General features: G+C 36.9%; 3 protein-coding genes across 5 annotated transcripts; 1 reads left to right on the top strand and 2 right to left on the bottom strand.

Annotated features, from left to right (window-relative positions):
* Window positions 1-223: 223 nt before the first annotated feature.
* LOC139941112 (BCL2/adenovirus E1B 19 kDa protein-interacting protein 3-like) lies at window positions 224-12,261 on the bottom strand. Its single transcript, XM_071937548.1, has 6 exons — window positions 12,124-12,261; window positions 10,632-10,770; window positions 9,791-9,875; window positions 7,367-7,461; window positions 5,193-5,336; window positions 224-4,705 (listed from the first exon to the last, which is right to left on the bottom strand). Exons 1-6 carry the CDS (start codon window positions 12,167-12,169, stop codon window positions 4,663-4,665), a joined length of 552 nt encoding a protein of 183 aa, XP_071793649.1. The 5' UTR covers window positions 12,170-12,261; the 3' UTR covers window positions 224-4,662.
* An 819-nt stretch (window positions 12,262-13,080) lies between these two features.
* LOC139941000 (uncharacterized) lies at window positions 13,081-19,318 on the bottom strand. Of its 3 annotated transcripts, none has more exons than XM_071937406.1 (4): window positions 19,222-19,318; window positions 18,080-18,438; window positions 16,953-17,573; window positions 13,081-16,205 (listed from the first exon to the last, which is right to left on the bottom strand). In XM_071937406.1, exons 2-4 carry the CDS (start codon window positions 18,359-18,361, stop codon window positions 16,170-16,172), a joined length of 939 nt encoding a protein of 312 aa, XP_071793507.1. In that variant the 5' UTR covers window positions 18,362-18,438; window positions 19,222-19,318; the 3' UTR covers window positions 13,081-16,169. The 3 variants fall into 3 exon arrangements, with proteins under 3 accessions (XP_071793507.1, XP_071793509.1, XP_071793508.1); XM_071937408.1 differs by having other exon boundaries at window positions 18,080-18,434; window positions 19,222-19,306; XM_071937407.1 differs by having other exon boundaries at window positions 19,180-19,285.
* A 101-nt stretch (window positions 19,319-19,419) lies between these two features.
* LOC139941059 (golgin subfamily A member 7-like) lies at window positions 19,420-24,481 on the top strand. The gene is made up of 5 exons (XM_071937475.1): window positions 19,420-19,500; window positions 20,542-20,667; window positions 21,522-21,674; window positions 22,200-22,301; window positions 23,741-24,481. The coding sequence occupies exons 1-5, from the start codon at window positions 19,474-19,476 to the stop codon at window positions 23,774-23,776; spliced, it is 444 nt and encodes a 147-aa protein (XP_071793576.1). The 5' UTR covers window positions 19,420-19,473; the 3' UTR covers window positions 23,777-24,481.
* The last annotated feature ends 2,292 nt before the right edge of the window (window positions 24,482-26,773 follow it).

The following is a 26,773-nucleotide window of genomic DNA, read 5'->3' as shown; positions in this document are numbered from 1 at the left end:
TCAACCACTTATTGTCGGTGTAACTTTTTCCAAGTTCAGACGCAGGAAGGGATCATTGAACATTTATTTGAACCCCGTACAAACCCCCATACATTGTACATGTTTTAAACACAGCGTGTTCCACTTAAACGTGTAAGCATATTGCACATTTTAAAATGCTAGCGTAAATCGGAACGGGAATATTTGTTTTTAAATCACAAGTGAAAGGACCGAAGACAAATCCTTAATATGCTGCAGCAATTGCAACCGTCATTTATTTATTCTTAAAATAATACAGTAGATGGTAGAGACACATAACAATACATAACCACAGATTCCTTGTATACAAAGCTATCTTTTTACAACTTAAATATCTTTCGTGTATGCCATGCATTCTTTTGACTTTTTCTTTGTTTTACGCAAGTTCACTGCTTTGAATAAAATGCCCATTTTTAAATCACAAATACTTACAGAAGTCCACTTCTGAAGACTGCCGTCTACAATTAGTGTGCATGTAAATGTTAATTCATTTTCATTATTCACTTTTTAATATTCACAATAACAATTATATTTTGTCACCAATAAGACCTCGATATGTATCTCTGCAGATTATTTGGTAAGTTCGTTCTTGTACTGTAAACTTTCAAGATTACAAGTGCTTTTCCTGAGACTTTCAACAATAAAATAAGGCACCTAATAATATGTCTGGGGAAAAACACTTGGTGCATTGTTACCTGGAGTGCATGAGAGAACTTTTAACAGTTGAAACGAACTGCATGAGACGTGGTTTTAGTGGTATAACATTTCGAGCCAAACAAGACCAGAGGACATGCACCATAGAAGTTAATCATGGCATTAATTCACTTTGTTTTTACAGACTTGGTTAACAAATTACATTTACATAAGTCACAGGTTGTAGGCATTGCTACATACCCAAAGTTCATGGCACTGCTTTTATCTTAGGGCCTTGTCACACCATAGAGTAAGGACAGAGACCTCTATGGTCACACGAGGCAACTTTTACAGCGACTTTGAGGCAACCACCTGCAGTGCATGCTACAGGACCACTTTGGTAGCACATGAGTCAATTTTAAAACATTGTCTCACGATCCACAAGAGCAATAGGCAAACAATCAAATGTGAATGCTTTTTTTTCTTGGAGATTGCCTGGAACTGGTTGCCTGTAAATTGCCTTGTGTGACATGGCCCTTAGGGAAGAATTTGCATTTACAGGTGGAATGCCAGGAGGCAAATCAATCCACTTTTTGTACCAACATGAACAGTGTTTGTCTAAAAGCTGGCACAGAAGTCAAGCTCTATAGCCTCAAAGTGGACAGTGGTGTTTTATGAGGATGAAATTTCAGTTAACAGTGCCATGAAGTTGGGCCATCTTTGCCTGCCATCTCAACAAGTACGACATACATGTACATGTAGAGAAATTACTTTCAATAAATACCAGTTAACCAGAAAAATACTACGCATGATTGAGAAATATCATTTGCATTAAAAGCTTCAAAATAACGAAATCTTTGATAAACCATCCCAACTGTAAAAGTTAATTATGAAAACATGCATTTACTTTTTTAAATATCCTACATTAATAATAATATACATTATTGATACGTTTCCGTGTTTAAATTGACACACAAACACATTGTCTTTACAGTAACCAAACATGGGAGGCCTTAAATGTAGGATCATACTTTAGTACGTGACCCGTAAGACGTTTTGGTGTGTACATATTTGTTCATGGCAAACACGAGGCAGCACAGCCCATAACCTAGTTCTGTAGAAGCTTGCAAGTACATGTACATGTGCTAGATTATCAAATATAAATTTGCTAAAATCTTGGCATAATTGCACAACATTTTTGTTTATAATGCCGACCAGTGTTTACAGAGTCAAGGGCGGCATCACCTTTCCCATGACCAGAGTCAAGGGCGGCATCACCTTTCCCATGACGTCAACTTATTAATTAAAACAGACCCTTCATATTTGTGGCTGATAATGCCGGCTGCCAACTTTGAAAATGCCCTCAACAGATTTAAGATGTTGATTCATAGTTTAAAACCAACGCCTACTTTATAGTCAACTTTTGCTGACTATGTAAGCCTAATGCGTAGTCTCCTTTCCTTCCAACCCAGATCTGTAGAACTCAAGTCCAGGACCCGGACTCGGGTCCATCTTGAGTCACAATTCCAATCACTCAGACTTGACCCCAAGGATTTGTGACCCGGGAGTCATTTATTTTCACCAACAATACAATTTTTTTTTTCAATAATAAAATCAATTCTGATGATTTGATTGACATATTCACAGAGAAATATTAACATTTTGCACATGACTCGACTGGCCATGCGACTTAGACTTGACACAGGTGACTCGACCGCAATTCTCCAACCATGTGAAGAAAAAAACTCAATCATTAAGAAACAATGGGTTGATGTATTTATAGGCAACCAATATACATTGCACATGTAAATCAGGTGCATAATCAGAAGTGACTTTGACAGGTAACCCTGGTAACCCTAGTTGGTTACATAAAGATCCCCTATTTAGTCTTGAATATTAAAATGCTTAACAAAAATCTTACCTATAGAAGCCTTCTGAATTTCATAAAATGTTATACTATACACATACAACAAACCTGGTTTTTTTACCTACACTTTTTGAAATCATACTCAAAAGGCCAAGGATGAAGAACCCATATACAGTTAAAAGAAAACAAAGGCAGTAAATACAAACTTTTACTCCTTAATTTCATTTACTTTTGTTTAAGATGTAAAGCTTCCCTTTGGGTGAGACAGTACGCCATTTAAATCTTTTTTTAAAGAAGGAATAGTCATGTCAAGTGACTGTCAATTTCCTTTCCATGAATATTTAGACATGCATTTAATTATAAAATCAGACAGTCCATTTTACGACACCGTTTTAATTATCCCAAATCCGCCTTTTATACATGCAGCATAGTTTAAATTCTTTGGAAATAACTTTTTTTGTCAACAACTAAATAAATAAATGATTGAATCACTTCCCTACAGGTCAGATCATGGGGTCACATTTGCTAAACAATGGTTTCTTTGTCTTCTCAGGCAACTTCTACCAAAAAACAATAACGATTTCACATTTTAGTTCAACCAATTCGCCGTCGTGGTCAGACTCAGTTTCCTCCACAGGTCACACTCATCTGATAACACTGGTTCATATATGGCAGCCACAAAATGTACACTCAACACAGAGCATAAGCTTATGTACATGTAGTATTAGGAGATCTATCAAAACTAACGGTAAAGTATGGTGAATTGCTTTACAGCAGTTTGTAATCATACCATTGAGAGTCATAAAGGCAGTTACTTTTTGTTACTGAACGAGTAAGATGTAGATTACAAAACATGGGTCCCATGGAAACATGTTTAGTTTAGCATTTTGCCACAATTGAGATGACATTCATGGTTTATCGTTAACTATTGTGTGTAACAGACAGCAGAACCAGTTGCTATGGTTACAGTTTGGACCTGGGGATGACTATAGCTGTGATGACGAATACACAAAGGAACATTTGAAGCTGAGACACCCTTGAAGCTGAGACATCTACGATGAGAAATCTTTCATCTTTCAGAACAATAACCTTATCTTTCAAAAAATAAACATTGAAAAAATACAATTTCAATATCAAATTGGAAATAACCCTAAATTTTATACCAAATTTACCTTCTCAAAAGAGATATTAACCAGTCTTCGTTTTTGTTTCAAGGCTAGTTTAGAATTCATTGTGAAAAACTCACACAGATTGATATGTTTGATTGATAAAACATCAATCATAACTTTTTTTGCTGAAACTCACTTTAGATTTGTGTGCACAAAAAGTAATGTATTAACCTTGTAGAATAAACTGAGTTAACTCTTACACCAGTTTACTTGGGGCTCAGTTTCATAAAGCTGTTCAGCAGAAGATATTTCTAAAAGGCACTGTACAAGTTTGGTAATTGTCAAAGACCAGTGTTTTCACTTGGTGTATCCCATCAAAGCATAAAATAACAAACCTGTGAAAATTTGGGCTCACTTGGTCATCGAAGTTGCGAGAAAATGATGAAAGAAAAAACACCCTTGTTGGACGAATTTGTGTACTTTCAAATAGGAATAAAAGACTTCTAGCTAGAAGTCTTTTATTTTTTTAGTGAGAAATTGCCTCTTTCTGAAAAGCTACGTTACTTCAGAGGGTGTTTCCCACAATGTTTTATACTATCAACAGCTCTCCAATACTTGTTACCAAGTCAGTTTTTAAGTTAATATTTGTTTTGAATAATTACCAAACGTGTACCTTCCCTTTAACAAAAAAATATTTGCTGAGCAAAATTTGACAGGGAACCTGTCAGGAACTACCAGTAAAAACTGCATGTTTATTTGGCTGGTAACCTGTGTTTGTTTTAAAAGCAAGACTTTTCTGTAATATATGCTTAGCAGCTTTATGACATTGGGCCCAATTGAAAGAAGTGCACATAATGTTGGCAACGTACCCTGACCAGGAGCACATTTATTTTGTTAGACTCTTGAGTTTAAAATCAGATTGTAGCGACATGTCTTAAGACTCTTTACAAATCTCTTCAATGGTAGTTTTTTTTTGCACTAGTTGGATTCGAACAGGCTACCTTGATGAATGCATTATGCTGCTTAACTTGATACTCAACTTGATCGTGGGGAAATAACACGCAGGCCAATGTAGATACTGCAAAACAACAACAAACAAACCCGATTTATTAAAAGGTATTAACTTTATATGACATGCATGATGGTTTGGTGTATAGGCTAATGAAAAATATTTATAAGTTTATTTATTAACATAATTTTAGACATGTTGGCTCAACTTTGACTTTTGTTTGTGAAAAGTTTGGCTGCCATTGTTTGCTCTTCTACATGTTCTTTTGTTTTGAAACGACAAGACTGTAATGGTCCAATAGCCAAACATCTTTTTCTCATGACATGCTCCGACTGTGCACATAGTGCGTGCGCACTACAATTTGGTTGGCAAAAATGAGGAAACTTCGCGATGTTTTGTACACGGCTAATGGCTGCGTGACGCATACGCGATTGTGCGTCTGCTTAGTCATGTTAGTGCACATCTCTATGGCGTTTGCCAACCAACAGGGTCTGTATGTACGCGTGAATGTATTAAGCATATTTCATGAAAAGGGTTGAGATTTTAACATACTTACCCAAGTCCCAAGGTGAGTAAATTGGTGAGGATGAGGGACGGAATGAACACACTCAGGACTTCAGCTGATAAGAAGTTACTTTTCATCGCTTTGGACTTGCGGATACTCAGCCGGGTGTGGTCAGGATGCTTGAAACGAAACTCCCTGAAAAATGAAACCAATCAAGAATGCATAAATACATGTACACTGATGAAGTCAGTTCTCCAAGAACTAAAAGCCAAACTCTTATGTGTACGTTTTCCATCCTATTCGACATGTTTTGATAAGATCCAACTTCACACACATGTGATTGGCATTTGAGTATGAATATGCTCTATTTTGTCAGGCTCTTTGTTTAAATAATATGAATACATGTAGGCCTATGTAAAGTACATTAAATGTAGCCTGTGCATATAACCTCTAATCTAGACAAATTGTTAACAAAACTAATAATGAATAAGCCTATATAGTTTAAACACACTAAAGTTAACGTGAAGCAAAATTTTGTGATCAGTAAGCCCTGTTTTCCATATACATTGTAGTGACTCCAAAATAATGGGTTTTTTTGTCCTCACATTTCTATTTAAGTTTGCAGCAGGCTTTAGAAAGTTGGTGTGTGAAATTTTAAGGGTGTTAGATTTAAACCTTTACAATATAACATTTAGTGTACATACTAAATAAAAGTAATATCTCTAATAAAACAGATTCCAAAGGTTTACCTTACCGTGGCCCCTTTATAAAACAACACTTAGACAGTTCACTGACAACTGCTTATTAAAATGATGGAGAGGTCAACAAACTATTTTAAAGGGGCACATCCCATGGGCCTTTCTCAAATCTCAGCTTGGGCAGGCTGCGCGCTGACGTCAGCCTTTAACCTGCATTTTGGAGCAGTGCGTACTGCATGCAGAGCCTTAGCAGGAGCCTTAGCAGAGAAGCCCCGAGATTGATTGATACTTCAGCGGAAATGATCGTGAGAAATCAAAGCCTAGAGGACATGGCCATTTGATGACCCCTTGACCATCTTGTAAATTGACCAGTACCAATTGGTCTATAAGGGCCGCAACAATGACTAAGATATTACTGTTTAAAGCAGTTACTGCATTCACATTAAGGCCCCATTTCATGGCTGCTTCCAAAAGCACACAATCGGTGCAAGCAGGGAATTCCGCGCTTACATCTTTAAAGCATCTCAGGGAACTTATGCTTGTGCACACTTCACATTACTTAGGCATTCTTTGCTTACACAGCTAGCACAGACATTTGGCGCTTACACAGTAAGCAGCAAATGGTGATTGTGAACGCAGAATTTGGCAGTAAGCAGAGCCATGAAATTGGGCCGAGAAGCCTGAAGGGTAATCCCTGCTTACTGTTTAAAGGGAATTCATACAACAGAAAATAAAAACATTACCTAATAAAAGGCATTTACAATAGGTACAATATCCCAAAGTATCTCACAATAAAATGATTTGTATCAGATTGACTTAATGCAATGTGTAAAAAGGCAATTGAATAAAATCCGAAAATAAAATACAAAAGTAACTTTTAGTGCACAGAGAATAAGCCAAGTACTCAAACACATCAGTAAAATACAATAAAAGGAAGTTCAAATGCAAGATGATAATGTAGAAAGCTCCCTGAAAAACAACAAATCATGTTCTGATTCACCAATTTGAAAACAAGAGGATATTCCAAGATATTTATCAAGACATTCAAATTATTTAACATTATAAAACAGTAAAATGTGACAATTAAAGGAACAAGTTGCCTTGGATCGGACAAGTTGGTCAAAAAACGTTTGAAAGCGTTTGTTATGAAATGCATATGGTTAGAAAGATGTTGTAAAAGTAGAATACAATGATCCACACAAACATGCCTCGAAAATGCACGGTTTTCCTTTTACCTCGTCATATAAACACGGTCGGCCATTTATGGGAGTCAAATTTATAGTCAATAAATGGCCGACCGTGTTAGTTCGCAGAGTAAAAGGAAAACCACGCAATTTCGAGGCAAATTTGTGTGGATCATTGTATTCCACTTTTAAAACAACTTTCTATCCATATGCATTATATAACAAACGGTTACAAACGCTTTTTATAGACCAACTCGTCCGATCCAAGGCAACGTGTTCCTTTAATTACAGAAGATAAACTAAACATAAAAACACGCACAAGGTCATTACTTGATTTACTTACTTTGGAGGGAGTGGTTCCGGCCTGCTGGACCAATCCCAAATCCACTCTGTACCATGACCCACAGCAGTACTAGAGCCGGGTAGAAGAGGAGCGGTCTAAAACAGACAAGATAAATAGCTTCACATTAAAAAAAAAAACTGCTACAGAGTGGTTTCAAGCGCCAAAATGGTTTCAGTGCAGTTGGAATCAATCTCAGGAAAGGTTCTAAAGTTAAAACATCCTTTAATAACGTCAATAACTCTTATATGCAGTAGGCCTACATACACAGCATAAATACGGATTGTTGAAACTAATACTATGTAGGCCAATAACTAACATTAGGTTAAATTCTCCTTGGTTACATCTCTATGTTACAACATCCCTACATTCTGAGACCCCCTAGTGTATTTTCCTACTCAACCCTAACCCTAACCTTGCTGTGTGAATCAAAAGTGTTTTTTTCAAAACATTAAAGGGTTGTCGAAACATAGGGATATCAGAATATAGAGCAGTCTATCCACTTAAGTGAACAAAATTAAATAAAAATCTTCTCTGTTAAAGGAAATCAATCAAAATCTCAGATAAGACACAAGAAAATGAAAATAAAACAATGGGAATTTGACAACACAATTTGACCACCTGAAAGTTCAAGAAAAATTCTTCGCTCTAACTTTCTTCATTTTTAAAACTCTTTTGGTGACCTTTACAAAAGACCAAAATCAGAGCACACTGTGCATACAAATGACTCATCAACCTTAAGGGGTAGTGTTAATCGTCACGTACACTTGTATGCATGTCCTTCATTATGGTTAATAAATACACACACGAACACACAAAGATAAGAAATAAGTGCTGGTACTAAGCTACTTATGTAATATCTAGGGAAGTCACATTAATTCATGCATTCATTTGTAAAATAGAAAATACAGCTACAGGGAATGGGAAACACATTAACATCAACAAATTTAAAGTCACTATATTTCAGCACAATCTCAACATTAACTGGATCAGTACGGTGACAAGTTTGGGTTTGATTTTATGACTATATCAAACGCAATTTTGAGTCCGTTTTGTCACAAAACAAACACAATTCACAAGGTAAAGTCTTGACTATGGCATGGACGAAGTGACAAGCCAAGTAGTGAGTTTTGTGTGTGTGACAATGTACAAATGATATGCATAAAATTTATCTTAATCACATACATGTAGATCTTTTCATTTGCATTACTTTCACCCCCATAAAAGAGACAAATCTTTTTTAATTCTAGCCAATGTGGAAGACCTTTCTATGCAGACCTTTTCTGACGTGACACACGTGCCATACCTTGTTTGGCTGTTTGGAAAAAATGTGCGGGGAATGCTTATTTTGAAGAAAAAAAACCCTGAATTTTAGAGCATCGAGGGCACCCATGGCAAAATAAAGGACGACACTTGACATGTGTACCAACAATCAAACTACAAGGATCTCTGTGTGGTATAAGAACAGTGAGTCACCAAGGAGGTTGGAATGCATGTCTCCAGAAGGAAGAACCCCTCCGTTCCAATCCATACAGCATTTTATACCCAAAAGGTCAAGGGTTGTCACAATGTAAAACAGAGATCACACATAAATTACCAAGTTTAAGGTTGGCATACATGAAGTACATTCCATTTTCAAATAGTAATCATGCATTGTGTGGAAAACAGTCAACAACATTCATAGCTTGAACAAAATAATAAAATAGTTCAGACTCCAAGCAGCCAGAGACAGTTGTGAATGGTGTCTGTAACAGGCTGGTACAGGGTGTTATTTGGCACGTAGACATCCTAGACAGACAGCCAGTTTCTGTGTACTTCGATCTCTGGAGTATTATTCCCAGGGAAATAAATCAACTCAACACATGATTCCAGGCAGATCTGGGTCAACTTATAGACCAAAACCCATGGCATGGCCACCTTCTACATTTATGAGCACTCTACAAGAAACAGTTGCATTTTAAAGGAACACGTTGCCTTGGATCGGTCGAGTTGGTCTTTGAAAAGTGTTTGTAACTGTTTTTTATAAAATGCATATGGTTAGAAAGATTTTGTAAAAGTAAAATATAATGATCTACACAAATTTGCCTCGAAATTGCGTGGTTTTCGTTTTACTTTGCGAACTAACGCGGTCGGCCATTTATGGGAGTAAAATATTTGACTCCCATAAATGGCCGAGCTTGTCGACGAGGTAAAAGGAAAACCACCCAATTTCGAGGCACATTTGTGTGGATCATTGTATTCTACTTTTAAAACCTCTTTCTAACCAATATGCATTTCATTACAAGTGGTTTCAATTGCTTTTCAAAGACCAACTCGTCCGATCCAAGGCAACGTGTTCCTTTAAAACTTTCAAACTTAGGGATACAAAGCACACAAATGGAGGGTCTGCTGGATTTAAAAAAAAAAATTGTTTAAAACTTGACTTACCTGTGATCTGTCTGAGCCATTGCTGTAGGTAGACCCTGGGGCACTGTTGGCACCACTGCCATTCGGACTGGGTGGACCTTTGGGGCTACAAAACACATGCAAAAAAAGGATCAGTCAAATTTAGTATACTCTGCTCTCAGTGCAAACATTATTTGAGGGACCCAAATTTAGTATAGGAAATCAAATCGTCTCTGTGATCAGACTGGCAGTGTGACTAGTGGTTATGATCCAATCAGAATACAGGTAATGGTTCACATCTTTTCAATCTAATCAATCTGATCCAAACAGTCATAGGTTACAACACAGTTTTGTTTTCTTCTTCTGAACTGCAACATATCGAAGAGAGGTTTCATGCAGAGTTTGACCTCCATCAGTAATCCGCTGACCAATCTCTAGTTCAAAAATCACCTGTCGAAATGATCTCTAAGCAGTGGTTCGGCTGGCTAGTTCATAGCCCCCCATACTTGTGTGGCTATAACTCTCTGAATCCTTGCAGAGTTGACCACACAAGTATGGCTAGCTTAGTGTAGAAAAGCATCCCTCTGGAAGCTTTATTTATAAAATATGAACCATGGACCAATACTTGGGTAAACCCTGTCATAAATGGTGGTTCTGAAAACCTTACTATATTTTCATATTATTTCAGGCCTGTATACTTCGTTTTTAAAGAGCAAGTAGGGCACCAAGGCATTTTCTCCTTGGTAAAGGGCATCCTATATGAACAAATTGTAAATTTCTAACTAGAACAATTCAGGGGCACCAAGGCAATGACCAGGGGCATAGGGGCAATCGCCGGTGTTCCCTCTGAAAAGTATCAGGCCTGTTTTAGTTTGTTTTGTACCTTCCTCCCTGTGAACTTCCCCTTGATGTTGATCTTGACTCCCTCTGAGCTTCCATCAACAGCTTCTCCATGTTACCATTGTAAATAGAGTGAGGTCTGTTGCCATCACCTCCTTCCTGATTGAAAACTACCCAGGAATCTGCAAAATAAACATGATTCAAATCTACAAAGTTTGGTATTGACGGTATTTAATTTAATTAGATTGGAACCCAAACAGTTATCAGAATTGAGATTTATCCTGCTGTACGGTTACATAATGTTATTTTTGCTTAGTCTGGACTGGTGCATGTAATTGTCTGGATGCCTGGACTGGAGTAGAAACAAGATGATGTTCATCTCCATCTCCATTGGTTCAGTCAGCAAAATATCCTGCTGGATACATCATCACAAACAATTGATTTTGTCGATATTGTCATGGAAGTATGGAAATAATAATTTGTTTTTATTTATATACAGCTAGGATGAAAACCCCTCAAACATATTTTGTTCTAAATTTGTGTTAGTTTATTTTAAGAATCAGTATGTATACTCCCAGAACTTTAAGATTACGTTTCGCAACAAGGAGACCTAAGCAGATCACTTTCCATATCAATACTGATTTATACTGCCAAGAATCAATCCATAATGCCATACAGTTACACCCTTTTTGATTTTGTCATTTGATTAATTTCAAAGGGTTGCCTCACAGTCACATCACACATCAATCCTCCCATGTATCATTAACGATTGGAACATTCTCCCACACATAGTCAATGCCAAAACAGGGTCAACTTTCAAGAAAGAGCTTGATGCCTTTATTGGAAGGAATCAATGATAGGATATGGGGTCACAAAGGCATAAGCCTATAAACAATTTCTGCCATCAATCGTAAGTAAGTTAGTAAGTAAGTAAAATATCCTCCCAACAAGTTAAGATAATCTGGATCTGGAGATATGGATAAATATTCTCCCTCAATGCTCTTACCTAGAGCAAAAGATTACAGAATAACAATACAATTACAAGAAGAGCCCATCACTCAGCCCACAAGGAAATTAATTTTCTTCCTCCATGATGACAAGTGTCACTACAGCAAATAAAATTCATTGTCGAGCAAAAGTTCAAAGCATAGAGAAAAAGAGCAGTAATCTAATAACTTTATAATTTATTATAAAAGAAACAATTTATTGCAGATTAATTACACACGAACAACTGCTCGTTTGTTTGTGACCTGACCTGGTATGAGGTTTACTGGTTATTCTAAACCCAATCTTGGACAGTAAATTCCCAACTTGTTGAAAAAATGTTCAACGAGCCACGTCCCTGCATTTTCGAGCTGACGTTGGCGACCAAGCACGTACAAACGTCATGCAGTGCAGTGGCCCCTGCTGGCCTAGAATCCAGATGTTTCTATATTGTTTTTCTAAACCAACTGCAAAATGTATACTGTGAGCCATGCATTAGAAACCGAAAGACTTGGACGAAAGCACAAACAATCCAATCTATGAATATTTACCATTTAACGATTCCTCTCCATGTCTTCGTGGTGAATTAGTAGCCATTTTCACGTCTGTTTTTGTCTGTCGTATGTGAAAAACCTGTTTTTATTACGCACGTAAAGTCGTACCATACACACAGCGTTGCAATGTTTTGCTTCCGTAATCCGGACAGGGGAGACCCTCCTATTTTTGAATGGGAATGTTTACAAATTGTTTCTTCGTTTATTATTCCCTTTCGACATTTTTAAACATAAACAAAATATAGTAATAACAAAACTGTTACAAAAAATCTAAATTTGGAAGTAATTTGAGTGAAAAGTATAAAAGTGGTATAATTTAAAAAACGTAAATAAACCCATACTGAGACTAGGAGTGTGCACTCCGTAAAACTGCGCTAAACCTGCCTCCCTTGACGTAATTAGCATAATAAATGAATATTTTGACCAATGAGAAAGCTCGATTCGGCAGGAGAGAAGATGGTCCGATGAGACACGTTTGACGTCATTATGTAAACACACAACATGTGGCAATAACAAACTAAAAGTAAAGGTGTGCCATTTTATCCTTATTTATGCGTTCTTTATAAACAAATGTAGTTTATTTTACTTTCAAGCTATTTTTTTTCTCCCAAACCTAATAAAAAGAAATAGTATGAATGACAAACTGTTTGTTTCTGATGAACATAAATTTAAACACTGTTTTGGATAACCATTGAAAACGAGTAATAACAAATAACAAACACAACAAAAGCATCTCTCGAAATTCAATGTGCTTTTTATTTCATCAATACACTATAAGTTTTATAATTATTATAATCTACACTATAATTTTTCTCATTATAGTTGTATTTTATAATTAATATAGTCAAAGTCGTGATCAAATTACAGACTTTGGTGTCAGTAACAGGTTACACGCATGTTACCATGTTACACACACATGCTCTGACCCCCTCCCCCCCCCCCACACCCCCCTAATTTGTTATTTTCTCATCCTGACCATCTAACCTCAACCATGCTACCTAAACACTGTTGTGTAGATTGAGGGGGTTAACCACCACATGGTTTTCAGAACAATATATAGGGGTGTCGAACACAGAGCAGTCATCCCCAAAATAACAAACAATTCTTATTGTCTATAAACCAAATGGGGTGCTCTATACACAATTTTCAAATAAATGTAAACAAGACATTTCAGTAAATTGTATGATTTGAAAAGGGAAGAAAGGGAAAATCAATCAATAGATTTTGTTTTGCCTGAAACTGATAGATTTACATGATCCTGCTTAGCAATGTGTGTACAAATAAATCTGTGTCCAGTTAGGATTGTGAATGGTTTACAGGTATTTTAACTGTTGATTTGGTTACACAGGTAACAAATATTTTATTACAATAAACCTTTTTCTAATTATGCAAATATACTTCAAGTGGTGTGTATTTCAAAAAAGTAAAACAAATTAAAGATAAAAAAATTACTCACTTCAAATATATATGTATTTTTCAAAACAAATTGTGTATTTAAAAAAACAAATTATAAATATTGCTGACCACTTTAAACATTCACTCTTGATATATTTATCCGATCTATCCATTCTCACATTATTCCTGCACTAATTATTTTGCAAGTATTAGATCAAATATAAATTGTCTCAAGTTAGTTTTAGCAAACTACCACTGTTAGATGGAAACTAACGATTTTAGAGTATGATTATAAATATTTGTATTTTGGCAAACCCTTCTAAATAAGTAACTACTCCTGTCACCTTGACAACAATCCCTGTGATATTCCACAAACTAATAATTAACATACAAAAGGTTAAATATACCTTTGTGAAAATAGATTATGTGCATAGATATTAGTATAGTTTATAAATCTGTGTGCTAACCCTTTAGGCAATTAAAAAAAAAAAAAAAAAAAAAACACCACACCCTACCCCAATACATCCCCCACCAACACTTCTTGAAAAGAATGTCTTCACTGTCAAAGTGGACAGGGAGGAAATAATGCTTACCATTTCCAGCTAAGCAAAAATAAGCAGGACACTGGTCAAAAATTGTACAGGTAGCTTGGTATTTTGGTTGGTAACTTTAATCTGATAGGAGTTGCAATGAGCAAGTTTTTCTTAGATGATTAACAATGTATGTAGCAAGACTGAACTTGGATTTTTATGTTGTTCAAAGACCTGAGGTCTTCTTATGAGGCCAAAGTTTCTGTCATAAGAAATGCTTTTGAACGCTGAAATGGGTGATTTTTTTGTAAAATTACCCACAATTGTATGCCAGCTTGAAGTAACAAAAACTCTGTGCAGCAGATACATAGGTGTTAACTCTGTGCAGCAGATACATAGGTGTTAGACACACTAAATACCAATATGATAGGTTCATGTTTAGAAAGTTATCAATTCATAAACCAAGTGAAGTTAGTAAGTGTTTTGTGATTTTGCTCGAATATGGTAAATCAAGGTTACATATAAAACAAGAAGCTCCTCTGTTGTACATTGGCTTTTTCCTTATTAAAAGTATGTTTTATAATAATTAATTACTTTTTAATTGTGATTGGTCATTGCTAAATATAAACTCCTAAATGGCCAAACAGAAAAGATCCATGCACAGTACATAAGTAAACATAGTACTGTGTTGTAAATAATTACATGTTTGTTTCTGCTTGATCATTTATATTTAACCAAAACGTCATCTACAAATGTATTTCCTAACTCATACAACCTTTATTGAGTTACCTTTACTCCAAAACAATTGCAATGTTCCAAAGTATGACATCCAACTTGTTTACTTTAGTCTCCCATGTACCTACATCTCATCAGCTACATCATGACAGTTAGTCATCATTACAGTGTGATGATGCACTCTTTGTATCAGACCTTTAAAGACACTGGACACTATTGGTACATGTCAAAGACCAGTCTCCTCACTTGGTGTATCTCAACATATGCATAAAATAACAAACCTGTGAAAATTTGAGCTTGATTGGTCGTCGGAGTTCCGAGACAACTATGAAAGAAAAAACCACCCTTGTCACACGAAGTTGTGTGCTTTCAGATGCTTGATTTCGAGACCTCAAATTCTAAACTTGAGGTCTCAAAATCATATTCGTGGAAAGTTACTTCTTTCTCGAAAACTACGTCACTTCAGAGGGAGCCGTTTCTCACAATGTTTATACTATCAACCTCTTCCCATTACTCATTACGAAGTAAGGTTTTTTGCTAATAATTATTTGAGTAATTACCAATAGTGTCCAGTGTCTTTAAACAAAGTTTCTACAAACCAAACTTTGATGAAAATAAATCCGTCTTTACCTGGCATTACACAGGATTAGTGAGAATAAAAAAACTCAGATCTAGGACTCTGTATCTGTGTAGAGCACAGACGAAGAGTCCTACAAAGGGCTATCATAGGAGTCAACATTATTTCAAGGGTGTTCAATCTAGAAATTTTACAAGGAAGGCAAAGGAGGGGTCACAACCAAAGATTTAGGCACAAGATGCGGAACTGAAGCTTTATCTATTTTTAAACGTGAAACACGCATGGGCGTCATTTCAGCAAGTGAATGTTTTGTTTCATATATTGATAGGAATGGCAATTGTCTGCACTGATCTGCACTGACCCATTGTTGTATCAAAAGAGTTACTTGCCGAAATGGCATCCAGTGGGATTTTACATTTCAGCACGAGTTCCGCAGCTAGCGCTCCATAATCTTTGGTCACAACCGGATAGACCTTTATCATGGTGCAGCCATCTTGAATTTCTCCTATTGATATCGATGTAACCAAACCGAGGCTGGAAAAACAAAATAGTCTGGTATCCTATTAGCAACGTTATTATTAGCATTCATTGTTGTTATTTGATACAAGGAACTGATCACGATGGAGGCAGCATGATAAAAGTCTATAATGCCTCATTAAAAGAATTTATAAAAATTACACAGTGCGGTGTAAGGTACTTTATTAAAAAATAGATTAAGCAATAGATGCTTACGTCAAAATCTAGCTGCAATTTGAGGATGGGTGGTCAAGAGAAATTAAAGTACGTAAAAAGTGCTAGTTTAGGCTTCAGTCGCTGGTAGAGGCAGCAGCAAAGTACCATATCTGGGATAAGTAGAAAAACAAAACACACAAATTAATTATGTTTGTAAAACTGTCTGACAACTCAATAAAAAATCACTATGGTTTTGAATGATAGATAAACTGTGCCAGGCTACAATATGACATCATGTATTGATTGCAGACCTACACACGGTACTTAGTGTCATGATTTAAATTTAGCTTTAGTAATGAATATTGGTTGCATAGCCTGTAATTCACCAGGGAGCTGAGATGGTTTCAAGGAATGAATAAAATGGCCCAGTGACTATAGGATATAAATGATAGAAGCGCTTTAGGACGCCCTTCGGGTGTAACAAGCGCTAAATAATTATTATTATCATGACATAAGGCCAAGTCCGAGGAAATATACTCAGTCAACCAAAGGTGTGTTTTCTTATGAATTTTGTTCACTTGGTCTCAATTAGTTTTGTGCTCTTAGTTTGTTGGTCAACATGTCTGGCAGATTGTATGAGAGTCTCTATTGAATTATTTTCATGTAAAGTCTCTGGAAGTTTATGTTGGTCGGTTGGGTGGTTTCACTATCTATCTTGTTGTTTTATTTATAACAGTTAATTGTCTGTCAATTTGTATGCAGTTTGAAAATTTGCAATTTTTTTTTTTACTAGAGGGGGATTTGAATCAAAAACCTCCAGATTAATGTATCAGCACTCTACCAGCTGAGCTATATATCCATGTGCTGGCATTCTCCCTACCTTATCAAAATCTTTGGAGCTTATTTTAAAACCTTACCTTTTGTGCCTCTACCCATGTGTCATCCACCTGTCTCTCCCATCCTGTGGTCACCATACCTCGTTCTTGAAGCAAACTAGCACAAACCCGACGCATGAAGTGTGATGTCATCGACATCGCCGTGAGACCCTGAGCGTCAAGGAACCGTCCGATATTCTTAAGAACAGTGAATGGTAATGTTTCAAGAGTAGGTTGCCAGAGCAGTTGATCAGGCTGTGGGCTCAGTGGGGACAGCATGGCCGCCTGGTCACCTTCTGCTGGCAAAGGAGATGTTGGATCGGTCGATGTTTCCATGACTTCTGATAAGAGGCGTTCCTTACCCTCCCACGGGACCTTCCAGAGGTCATTATTGGGTCTGCTAAGGGTCGGTTTAATCAAGAGGGTTCCGTACGTCCTCATTGCTTCATCTCTCTTCTTCTTCTTCTCCTCCTGAATTCTGATGCGATCTTCGTTAGAGACCGTCCAGTTATCAGCCGGGATGTTGAGATCATACTCCGACTCTTCACCAAGTCTCTCCGCTGCTTTGTGTCTGGCGATCTTCTCAGCAAGGATGGGAGAGCATTTTTGATCATGTTCGCCATCAGACTGGAAGTGCCTCAGCAGCTCATCCTTTCGAAATTCCTGAAATAAGGCCGGGGTATGAAGAAAGAAGAAATTCAAAATCCTGAAAAATGCAAAATAGTGTCTTTTGGGGGTTGAGATGAAATTTATTAAGAATCAGGAATGAGATTTTCCAAAAATGTGAACAATTCCTAAGAAATGCATGCAGTGGGTTCCCACTTACAACTTATAGACCTGGAACCTACCATGAGTTATTATTCATCTTATTACGGACTGTGTGCATCACCTGTCTACATATATTGAGGTTTTTTTTCTCTGGTATCTGTTCTACTTATGTCAAGAAAAAGTAAAAGCAAAGGAGATTTTGAGAGAACTCTGAAATCAGGAAAAGTTTTGAGAAATCATATACAATGATAGAGTGTGTTGAAAATAAGAATAGAAACCTTTGCATCACACTGAATCTAGAATTCATTGGTCTCTACAAGATCTTCGTCTTTTTGGCATTGTGCCTGTCTAGTTGTCTTAGGAAAAAAAGTAGCTATTGGGTGCCACACTCCAATGCTTACCACTCCACACATGACAACAAAGGCTGGGCAGTGAATGAGATGTTTGGCCGACTCTTTACGCAGCATGGTGGCTGGGCAACCCTTGTTCTTGTTGAAACACTCAATCCGGGTGTTGGGGCACCGAGTTAGATGGTCATTCAGTTTACAAGTGTGTAGTCGAGATCCGCAGTCTTGGGAGCAGCTAATGTTCAGACATGACACACCCTCTTTTTCCTGTTCATTGCACCACAACTTGAAACAGCTATCACAATGGCTGTGAATGGATGATTGTAATTCATCCATGCTTGCCGTTAGCACCACTGGCCGTTAGGTTTTAAGTTGCAGGTTCACCACCAGAAGGACGGAAGGAGGGTCACTTTCTAAAAATAAAATTGATTAGCATGGATCAATCAGAAAAAAGTTTCCGTACGGCCTACCACATATTGTATCTAATTTACCTTAATGAGATATCCCTTTTTGTACAAATGAGTGAAAAAGTGGTGGCGTCATACAGAAAGTTATCCGATCAATCATTCAATTCAATGGTTCTAAATATAATAAACCCCCAAAAAGTTACTTGACTCTTAGCCCCACTTGTGTGGCCAAGGATAGCTGAATCCTTATCCTTGTGGGGCTACTTGACTCTATATGTTGACACAATTTCAATTAACTATCATTAATTTAGACCCAGTGACTGGGGCGCTAGATTCCTTTTTTTCAAAATTTTGACATTATCGGTCATACGACACAGTCCTTTGTTTGAAATTTTTACATTATCGGACGTACGACAGAGAATGTCAAAATTTTGAAAAAAGGAGTACAGTGCCCCAGTTACTGGGTCTATCATTAGTTAAACTTACTATTGTCAATAAAAAATTGTATTATTGCAAAAAAAATTCCCCCCCTTTTTGTCAAAAAGTCACTAAACACAATACAACAGATAAAGTCACACACCCCCGTAGTGAGTCATATTCCCACACAGTAATATTTAGTAGTACAATACAGTCACAGTGGGCATAATTAAATAAAATAATATAAATGATTGAAAACATTTATAAATTCATTAATTTATGGAAAGTTTTACTAGAACTAAACAATGGCAAAATAATAAATGTTCTCACCAATAAGGAGTTGTGGTTGCATTACTTATTAAGGAAACTTACGATATGATCTTGTATTTTTGAGTACCAGTAGTCAAAAACCGACAAAACAGCACCCAGTTTTCCCAGGATGTCTCGCCCTAAATTCCTTTTCTCTTTTTGCGAATATTTGCGACAGCGCCCTCAACAGTCGACCGATACCGATTTGCCTTTTTTACAAGTCTGGTTTCTGCCTCTTTTATGATGACGGATAACACCATAGAATCTGGTTTCGATCCCATATGACCAGTACGCGAGTCTCTCTGATGACATAAGATGGCGGGTGCTAGTTACGCTGCGCAAGTAAGTCAAAATTTGTGTTTTAAATCATGTTGTTGGCTTTGTAGAAGAAGTTCTTGAACGCTAGTGTTTGTTAGACTAGTGTGTTGTTAAGACTAATGTGTAGTTTCGGTGTTGGTTCAATTAGTTATTTGTACACCAGTCTGTGCTTGTTTCATTCATTAATTAAAAATTTAGAGTAGACAACAATTAATTATTGTTTTCACAAACACAAATTTTCCGCAAACATTGTATCCTCCGTTTGTGTTGTGACTTTAACTTGTGAAACATCTTGGAAAACTCTGTCATATAAGTTATTTTTTAAGCCTATTTTATATGCTAAATGATAAGTAAAAAGAGCTGTAAAAACGTACTTTTAAGTAATTAATTCTTTATTTTGTATTTGTTTTTTTCGGAAAACTTTCTGTATCCTTTTTGTTTTTCACTAATTCAATTTTTGTTTAGTTTACAAAAAGTCAAATTTTCCTTTTTTGACTCAAAAGAGGAATATCTGGTCATTTATTAATATTGCTATTTTACCATGATTACTAAGGTAGTTAAGTTAGATCTACCTGGCACTACCTCGATATTAGAATTAGATTGAGTTTATTTCACGAGTTCAAAAGTGTTCCAAGCTACGGAAACTTTTCCAAGAGCCCCAGTCACTGGCACACTGGTATAGTCTCTACCGGTCAAGCCCAGGTTGGACTCCTCCGTTGCAGGAACCAGTGGCACTGACTGCGTCCTACCAGGGTTACTGGTCCACATACTTGCGACAACCGTCGTGATGAGGATGGGAGTTACAAATTTGCACAACTGAACTAAATTATCAATTTCTTGGCACCACCATAACCATGACTCAAGAGGCATAAAAATGCTCAAATAAAATAAAGATAAAAATGGCTGTATATATGATAATATAGTTTTGATAAAGTGACCCTTCTCCCGCTTCCCAGTCGGCTTGAGGGTTACGTTATTGCAACTACAGTGTAATAATAATATTTATAATATCAATATAATAAAATCATAATCAATACTAAATAACTTTAATATTTTTTTTTTCAGCCAATGGCCATGGAGAGTATACAGCGGCAGCCCCATCCAATCGGCAAAGTTTTCGTCCAAAGAGATTACTCTGATGGCATGGTGGTTAAATTCCAGACCAAACTGCCTCTAGATATTAATGACAGGGTAGGTATTTTTATACAAATTGTTCACCCTTTTTTTATTTGTTCTTTTGAAGGTCAAGTAGAAATCTTCAGTTCACTGATTCTTCTGTTTTGGAAGTTGATTATAATGGCTGGTATTTTGGGTAAAGTTTTGGGGTTACACTACAGCATGAAAGATAAAACTGATGAGGAAGTTATCCGATTTTTGTAGGATTTTAAATTAGTGAGAATACAATGAAGTGAGGTTTGCAGAGCCACTATTGTAAATAATTCTCATATCAACTGTGGGGTTCTGAGAAGAACCGGTGAAACACCTCAACATTTACATAGATTTAGACCAGTCTGCTTTGTATAATGTGTTTGTGTTTATTGGAATTTTTACTCCATTTGCTTCTGTTTTTACTGTTGTGTATTTTAAACCGAAATGCTGTTCGTGCTCATGTTTTTATTCCGTATTATGATGTATGTATTTGACTGCAAATTGCTTTGAACCTGTATTAACGCGCTTAATAAATGCAGTTAAGCTTTAAGTGCTGTGATCTTCATCAGGAAAAATTGCTTAATGCTTCCAATGTGTTGCTAACATGTTGTACTGTTATGCACCAAGATTTTCAGTCAATAATTACGGTCAACTAAAAAGTTTGGAGTTACAAGCCTGTGTGGTCTGTTGGCAATTTCCTTGAAATTGAAGACCTATATCAAAGCAAAATGCTACACAAAATGTGTCAGTTTTTACTCAACAGCCATGATTTGCAACTCGAGCAAATTCTGTGTGTACAAAATGAGTTCAGTCTGAATGTATTGGTAAGCCATGTTCCTCCTGGATGAAATCGTTCACTGCTGATGCTTTATTTTCCCTACCTCTATGTATCACAGGTGGATCAGAAGACTTTTGAGACCACTATTCACCGTCTGAATGAAATCTACGGCACTGCTGAATCGCTAAAACTACGGGTATTCTGTGAAGGCTGCTTGGCTTGCTTGACTGGCTACCTGGCTCTCATATGTCTAGAAACACATTATGCAAAGGTAGGAACCAGACTAGTGGGGCAGGTTTGATTCAAGAAGGAATGAAGGTTGAAAAGTGTGCACTTATGCACACATATGTTCTAACACCCCTATGTTCTGACACCTCTACAAATTCTTCAAATTTCACAGGCCTCGAAAAAAGCCCACAACAATTGCTGTGGTGCCCTTTGCTTTTGCTGTTGTGCCCTTTGCAAAGTTCCAATACAAAATAACACTTTCCTTATAGAGGTGGCCCTTACCACAATGGAAACTGACTGGTTAAATTTTAAATTGTTTTTACAACAGCAGGATTTGAACCAACGACCCCAGATTAACGTGAATACGCTCTACCAACCGAGCTATCTAGCCACATGTTGTCAGTCTCCCTATTTTGTCAATGTTTTTGATAAAAAAAGCAGATCTTGCAGATAAACAATTAAATTGTACATGGCAGTTAAGAAAGATTGTACTTAAGGAAGCAAATCAAAATAACTTGATCAGGGTTCTTTTGACCTATTTTCTTTTCCGTCTCTCTCAACTTTTTAGCATGTGAAAGAAGCAGCGACATACATCCAAACAATGAACGAGGAGGTCTTCGGTCCCAGGGGGCTCATTATAGTTGACCCCTATGAACGTGGGCTCAGAGTCGTATCCTTTCAAAAACCTTTTCATATTTAATTTGTAGGTTGGAAGTGTGCCTTTAGGTGGTTTTAAGGCTCCCTTGACTATAAAGACTTAAATGCACAGTCACACGTCACACAATTAGCTGTGAGTTAAATAAGCCCGATGCTTCTTGCTCCAAGATCCCTTATCCCCCCCTCCTCTAATCCTCTCTTCCCAATACTCCCTTCCTCGCCACCAACTCCACATTTGGGCTCATTAGGCATGCCATTCCTCCTATTCGAATTGGATTTCCCATTAATTTTTTGTTTTGCTCTCAGAAATTTAGTAAGATCATTACTATAAATGGCCCGAAAAATTCCCCAAAAGCTTATGCCAAAAAGGTCAGCGCTTTCACATAACACAACTTTCCTAGGTGGCAGCAGACCAGGTAAATCCATTGCTCTTGGTAATGTGCGCATCCTCGGAACTATGTAAGCAATGGAGATTTACCTCGCCACCCAGCGTTCCAAACTTTTCCATTTGGAGTGTGTTTTTATTTGGATCAGCATTCCCATTTTTTTATCAGAATTCACAATTTGATCAACATTCCCTTTTTAAGCATTTTTCCTAATTGGAGCTGAGTATCTAGTTTGAGCAGACTTGACTCAAGTCCCAATCCCGTGCCATCCCCAGAAAACTACTGTTTTGTGATGTTCTGCATTCCAAAACCTGTTCCGCATGCGGGACAAGGACTTGACGATGTCGAAGTCACCTGGTATGTAAATATATTCACTTATGAATATGTAACATTGTTACGTGATACGTTTTGACCAATCAAACGCACCCAAAAAGAAGACTAGTTCATTTGTCACTTGTGGGTTAAGTACTTAGTTGATGATTGAAATACAGTTTTTAATAACCAATTAATTATAAAAAAGAAAGCACTAAATGTTCATTTGAATTTAAGTAATACGTTGTAACATACATTGGGGTTGGTTTTGTTTGCAAAATTTGAATTTTGGTAAGTGCAATAAAACGACTTATGACACCGACACCCCCCTTGCCTGCTAATGAGTTTACCCGACCCAAGTGCGTGCCGCGTATAGACGCGTGCCTTTACAATGTCTTCTACTGTGATGTCACAGTGTATAATGAATATTTTACCGGCAGGGCAGCGCTTCCACGCTCCCATTGGTTTTGTACATCTCCCCATTTGGGGAGATTTTCCAATAACAACGTGCAGAGTAAGAAACGACTTCGTCAAGTCCCATTCTCGGGACCACATTTTCACGGCGAGCGCGCACTGTACTGTATGCTACGGGTTGTTTCATAGTAAGTTGAGGTAATAGCTTAGGGACCTCTCACACGAGAATGGGACTTGAATCAAGTCTAGTTTGAGCATAGTTCCTAGTAAGATTAGTGTTTAAATAATAAGTAGATTTTGCATTTCCTAGCACAGAAACATCCTTAACTATCACCAACAGATCGAGATTGCAATTCTACCCCAAGAAAGAGGCTGACGATGGGGAACATGATCTCAAGACGTTTCAACTGATGGCATCTTGAGAACCTTTACAAGATAAAAGGAACATTTGTACAAAGGCAGACTACAAGTGCTGATATTAGTATTTTTTGAAACAATGTGTATACAATTTTATAAACTGGTGTTAAAGTGACTGGAGGTGTTTCCCAAGATGGTGTACATTGTTCAAGGCGCGCTGATTTACAAACATTGGGACCCGTTAAAATCCACAACTTTGTTTCCATGAGTTTGTTTCCATTAAACGTTGATTTTTACACAGGGTTTTCAAAAGGTTCTCACATGTTAGGATGTTCTTGAGACTCGCACAATCTATCATGAAAAAAAATAGGACATTAGGTGGGGCTTTATCTGTTTTTTGTTGTTGCTGTTGTTTTTTGTTTTTCTTTCTGTCTAACTATTTTCAAGAATATCCAAACGTGCAAAGCCACTGTGTTTTGTAGTGTAGATGGAATTTCTATCAGAGACATTCATTATGAATGTGGTAATTAAACCACATTTATGTTATAAACTTAAGTTGTATATGCCTGCCTCCACCCTAACCAAGCTTTGTTGTGGCTCTTCTGAATCCTGCCTAGATAGAGACGGCACTGTTGAAGATTTTGAAAACTTCAGTTCAATGGTTTTACTGTAAAATCATCACATGACCATGTCCATTGAGTCCTTAAAACAACCCCCCCCCCCCCAAATGAAGGACTGCCAAGAACTTTGGTTATGACTTGAAGAAAGGCTGTGGACTTTGGTTTTAGTGTGTGGCACACGGTGTATGTTGTGGTGGGTTATCTCACTGTCAGTTTAATAGTGAAATTCATGAAATTAATGTAGAACAAACAAAACAACATACATGTAGGTGAGACTTGCTGTGAATTCTGCACACTGCTTAATACCAACCAAAATGACCTGTGGTAATAAAACTGAGCTAAATGAACATGTAGGTCTTCGCTGAAATGTCTAAGATCATGTAGGTCTTCGCTGAAGTGTCTAAGATCTTGTCTGAATCAGCAGCTGTTGCTAAGGATGTTGCTATGAGTAGCCTATACTTGTTGCTATGGTGATCTAGCTGTAACCATAGCAAATTATAGTCTTGACTAAATCAAACTAAGGACCATTCCAATTGTTGTTTTTCTGTGTTTGAAAAGTACCCATTTGTTTTATTGTTCTTTTCCTCAGATCAACCTTGATGAACAGAATAAGATTTGTTATATCTGTCCTTCAGTCTCTTTTGTTGTAGTCAAAGAAGTTGGAATGATAGGCTTCATTTGTAGTGGTTATCTGAATTGTGCTTTCAAGCCAATACACATACACTTATTGTGTGTTGAGCCATTTTTATTTTCTGATGTTGCAAAGTATCACTTCAGTTTTGGTAAAGAAATAGTCAAACTAGTCGAGATTATTCCTAGGTCATGTAGTAATATTACAACCAAGTGAGCTTTCAGACTTTAAAGACTTTTGAGACCGGTCGGTTTCTATTGTGCTCGTCGCTGAGGATGGTTACCGTTTATGGCAAAGCTGATCAACAGTGTAATATCAGGGAAAAATCTTAAAGCTGCGAGTAAGGATGATTAGCCCCCCAAATTATTATTATAATATTTGTGACAGTGTTAAATTATAGCCAGATTGTTGAAATAAATTAATATATTATTGAATATAATGCGTAATTACTTTCCAAAATAGCTTGTAGGTAAGTTAGTCCACAGTTGACAATGTACTGTTCCCATTTTAGAAACTTGAAACTTTAAAAAATAAGCTTAAGTTTATTGATTTTCCAAACCAAACTTGTGCTGATGTTTTTTAGACCTTGTAAATATTCACCAATAAGTCTGTAGTCTTTTGATTTAGTGTCAACTCGAGTCGATTTAGAAATTATCAATGTTGTACAGTTCAGTTTGTACATATTAAATGAAATGAATTAAATTATGTAATGTTTGGTAAATATGAACACCATACGTTTGTTTACTATGGAGTAGTTGGTAAAATAAATGTACTCCCTATTTGTATATCAATACAAACATGAAGATGTCAACTGTGTCATTAATTGATTGTATTATATAAAATAAAAAAATAAAAAATATGGTCGAATCAATTAGAGCTGGTAAAGTCACTTTTGGTATTAGGTTACTCATAACAAATATAGCAAAAAAACTCACTTGGTAACAAGCAAGGAAGAGCTGTTGGTAGTATGTATAACAGGTCAGAAACGACATCTCTGAAGTAACATAGTTTTTGAGAAAGGGGTAATTTGCAAAAGACTTCAATGAAAGCACACAAATCTGTGCTCACAAGGGTGATTTCTTCCATTATTTTCTTGCAACTTCGATGACCGACAGCCCAAATTTTCACAGATTTGTTATTGTATGTTTATGTTGGGATACACAAGAAGGAAAACTGGTCTTTGACACTTGTCAAACGCGTCCAGTGCAAACAGATTAACTAAATACAACACAACTTTGCTTTCCAGAACAAGGTTATCAGCCAAAATACCATGTCGTACATTATGTATCGTTTGTACTGACTGATTGTCCAGCTGTTTACCAAGAAGAAATATTTTAGGCAATATGGACCCTGCTGCCCCCCCCCACCCCCCCCCCCACCCCCCCCCCCCCCCACACACACAAACAATGAATGCAAGATGTGATACAACCTGCATCTTTAGAATAGAAGCCCACACAAGCTAATGTGTTTTTTTACAAAGTGGTAAGACTGCAGGACTTTCAATCATAATGCTGATGGTTAGAATCCCACCCAGCTTACCGCTGATTTCACAATGTCTAGCTAAACTGAAACACAACTTCTTGATTTGTACATTCCGTAATCATAGACCTTAAACCAATGTTTGTATGAGAGAGATTGACTGTTGCCAGCTTGGTGTTATATCCACTTGTGGGAGTTTGTCAAGTTCCCTTGATGGGAAGATCATCTAAACAAACAAACAGACAAACAAAAACACAGACTAAAATCTTCAATGCAAAATAAACAA

This window comes from Asterias amurensis, chromosome 8 (assembly GCF_032118995.1).
Source record: "Asterias amurensis chromosome 8, ASM3211899v1".
NCBI lineage: Eukaryota > Metazoa > Echinodermata > Asteroidea > Forcipulatida > Asteriidae > Asterias > Asterias amurensis.
The sequence above is the reverse complement of the archived record's forward strand: the minus strand, read 5'-3'. Positions and strand labels throughout refer to the sequence as shown.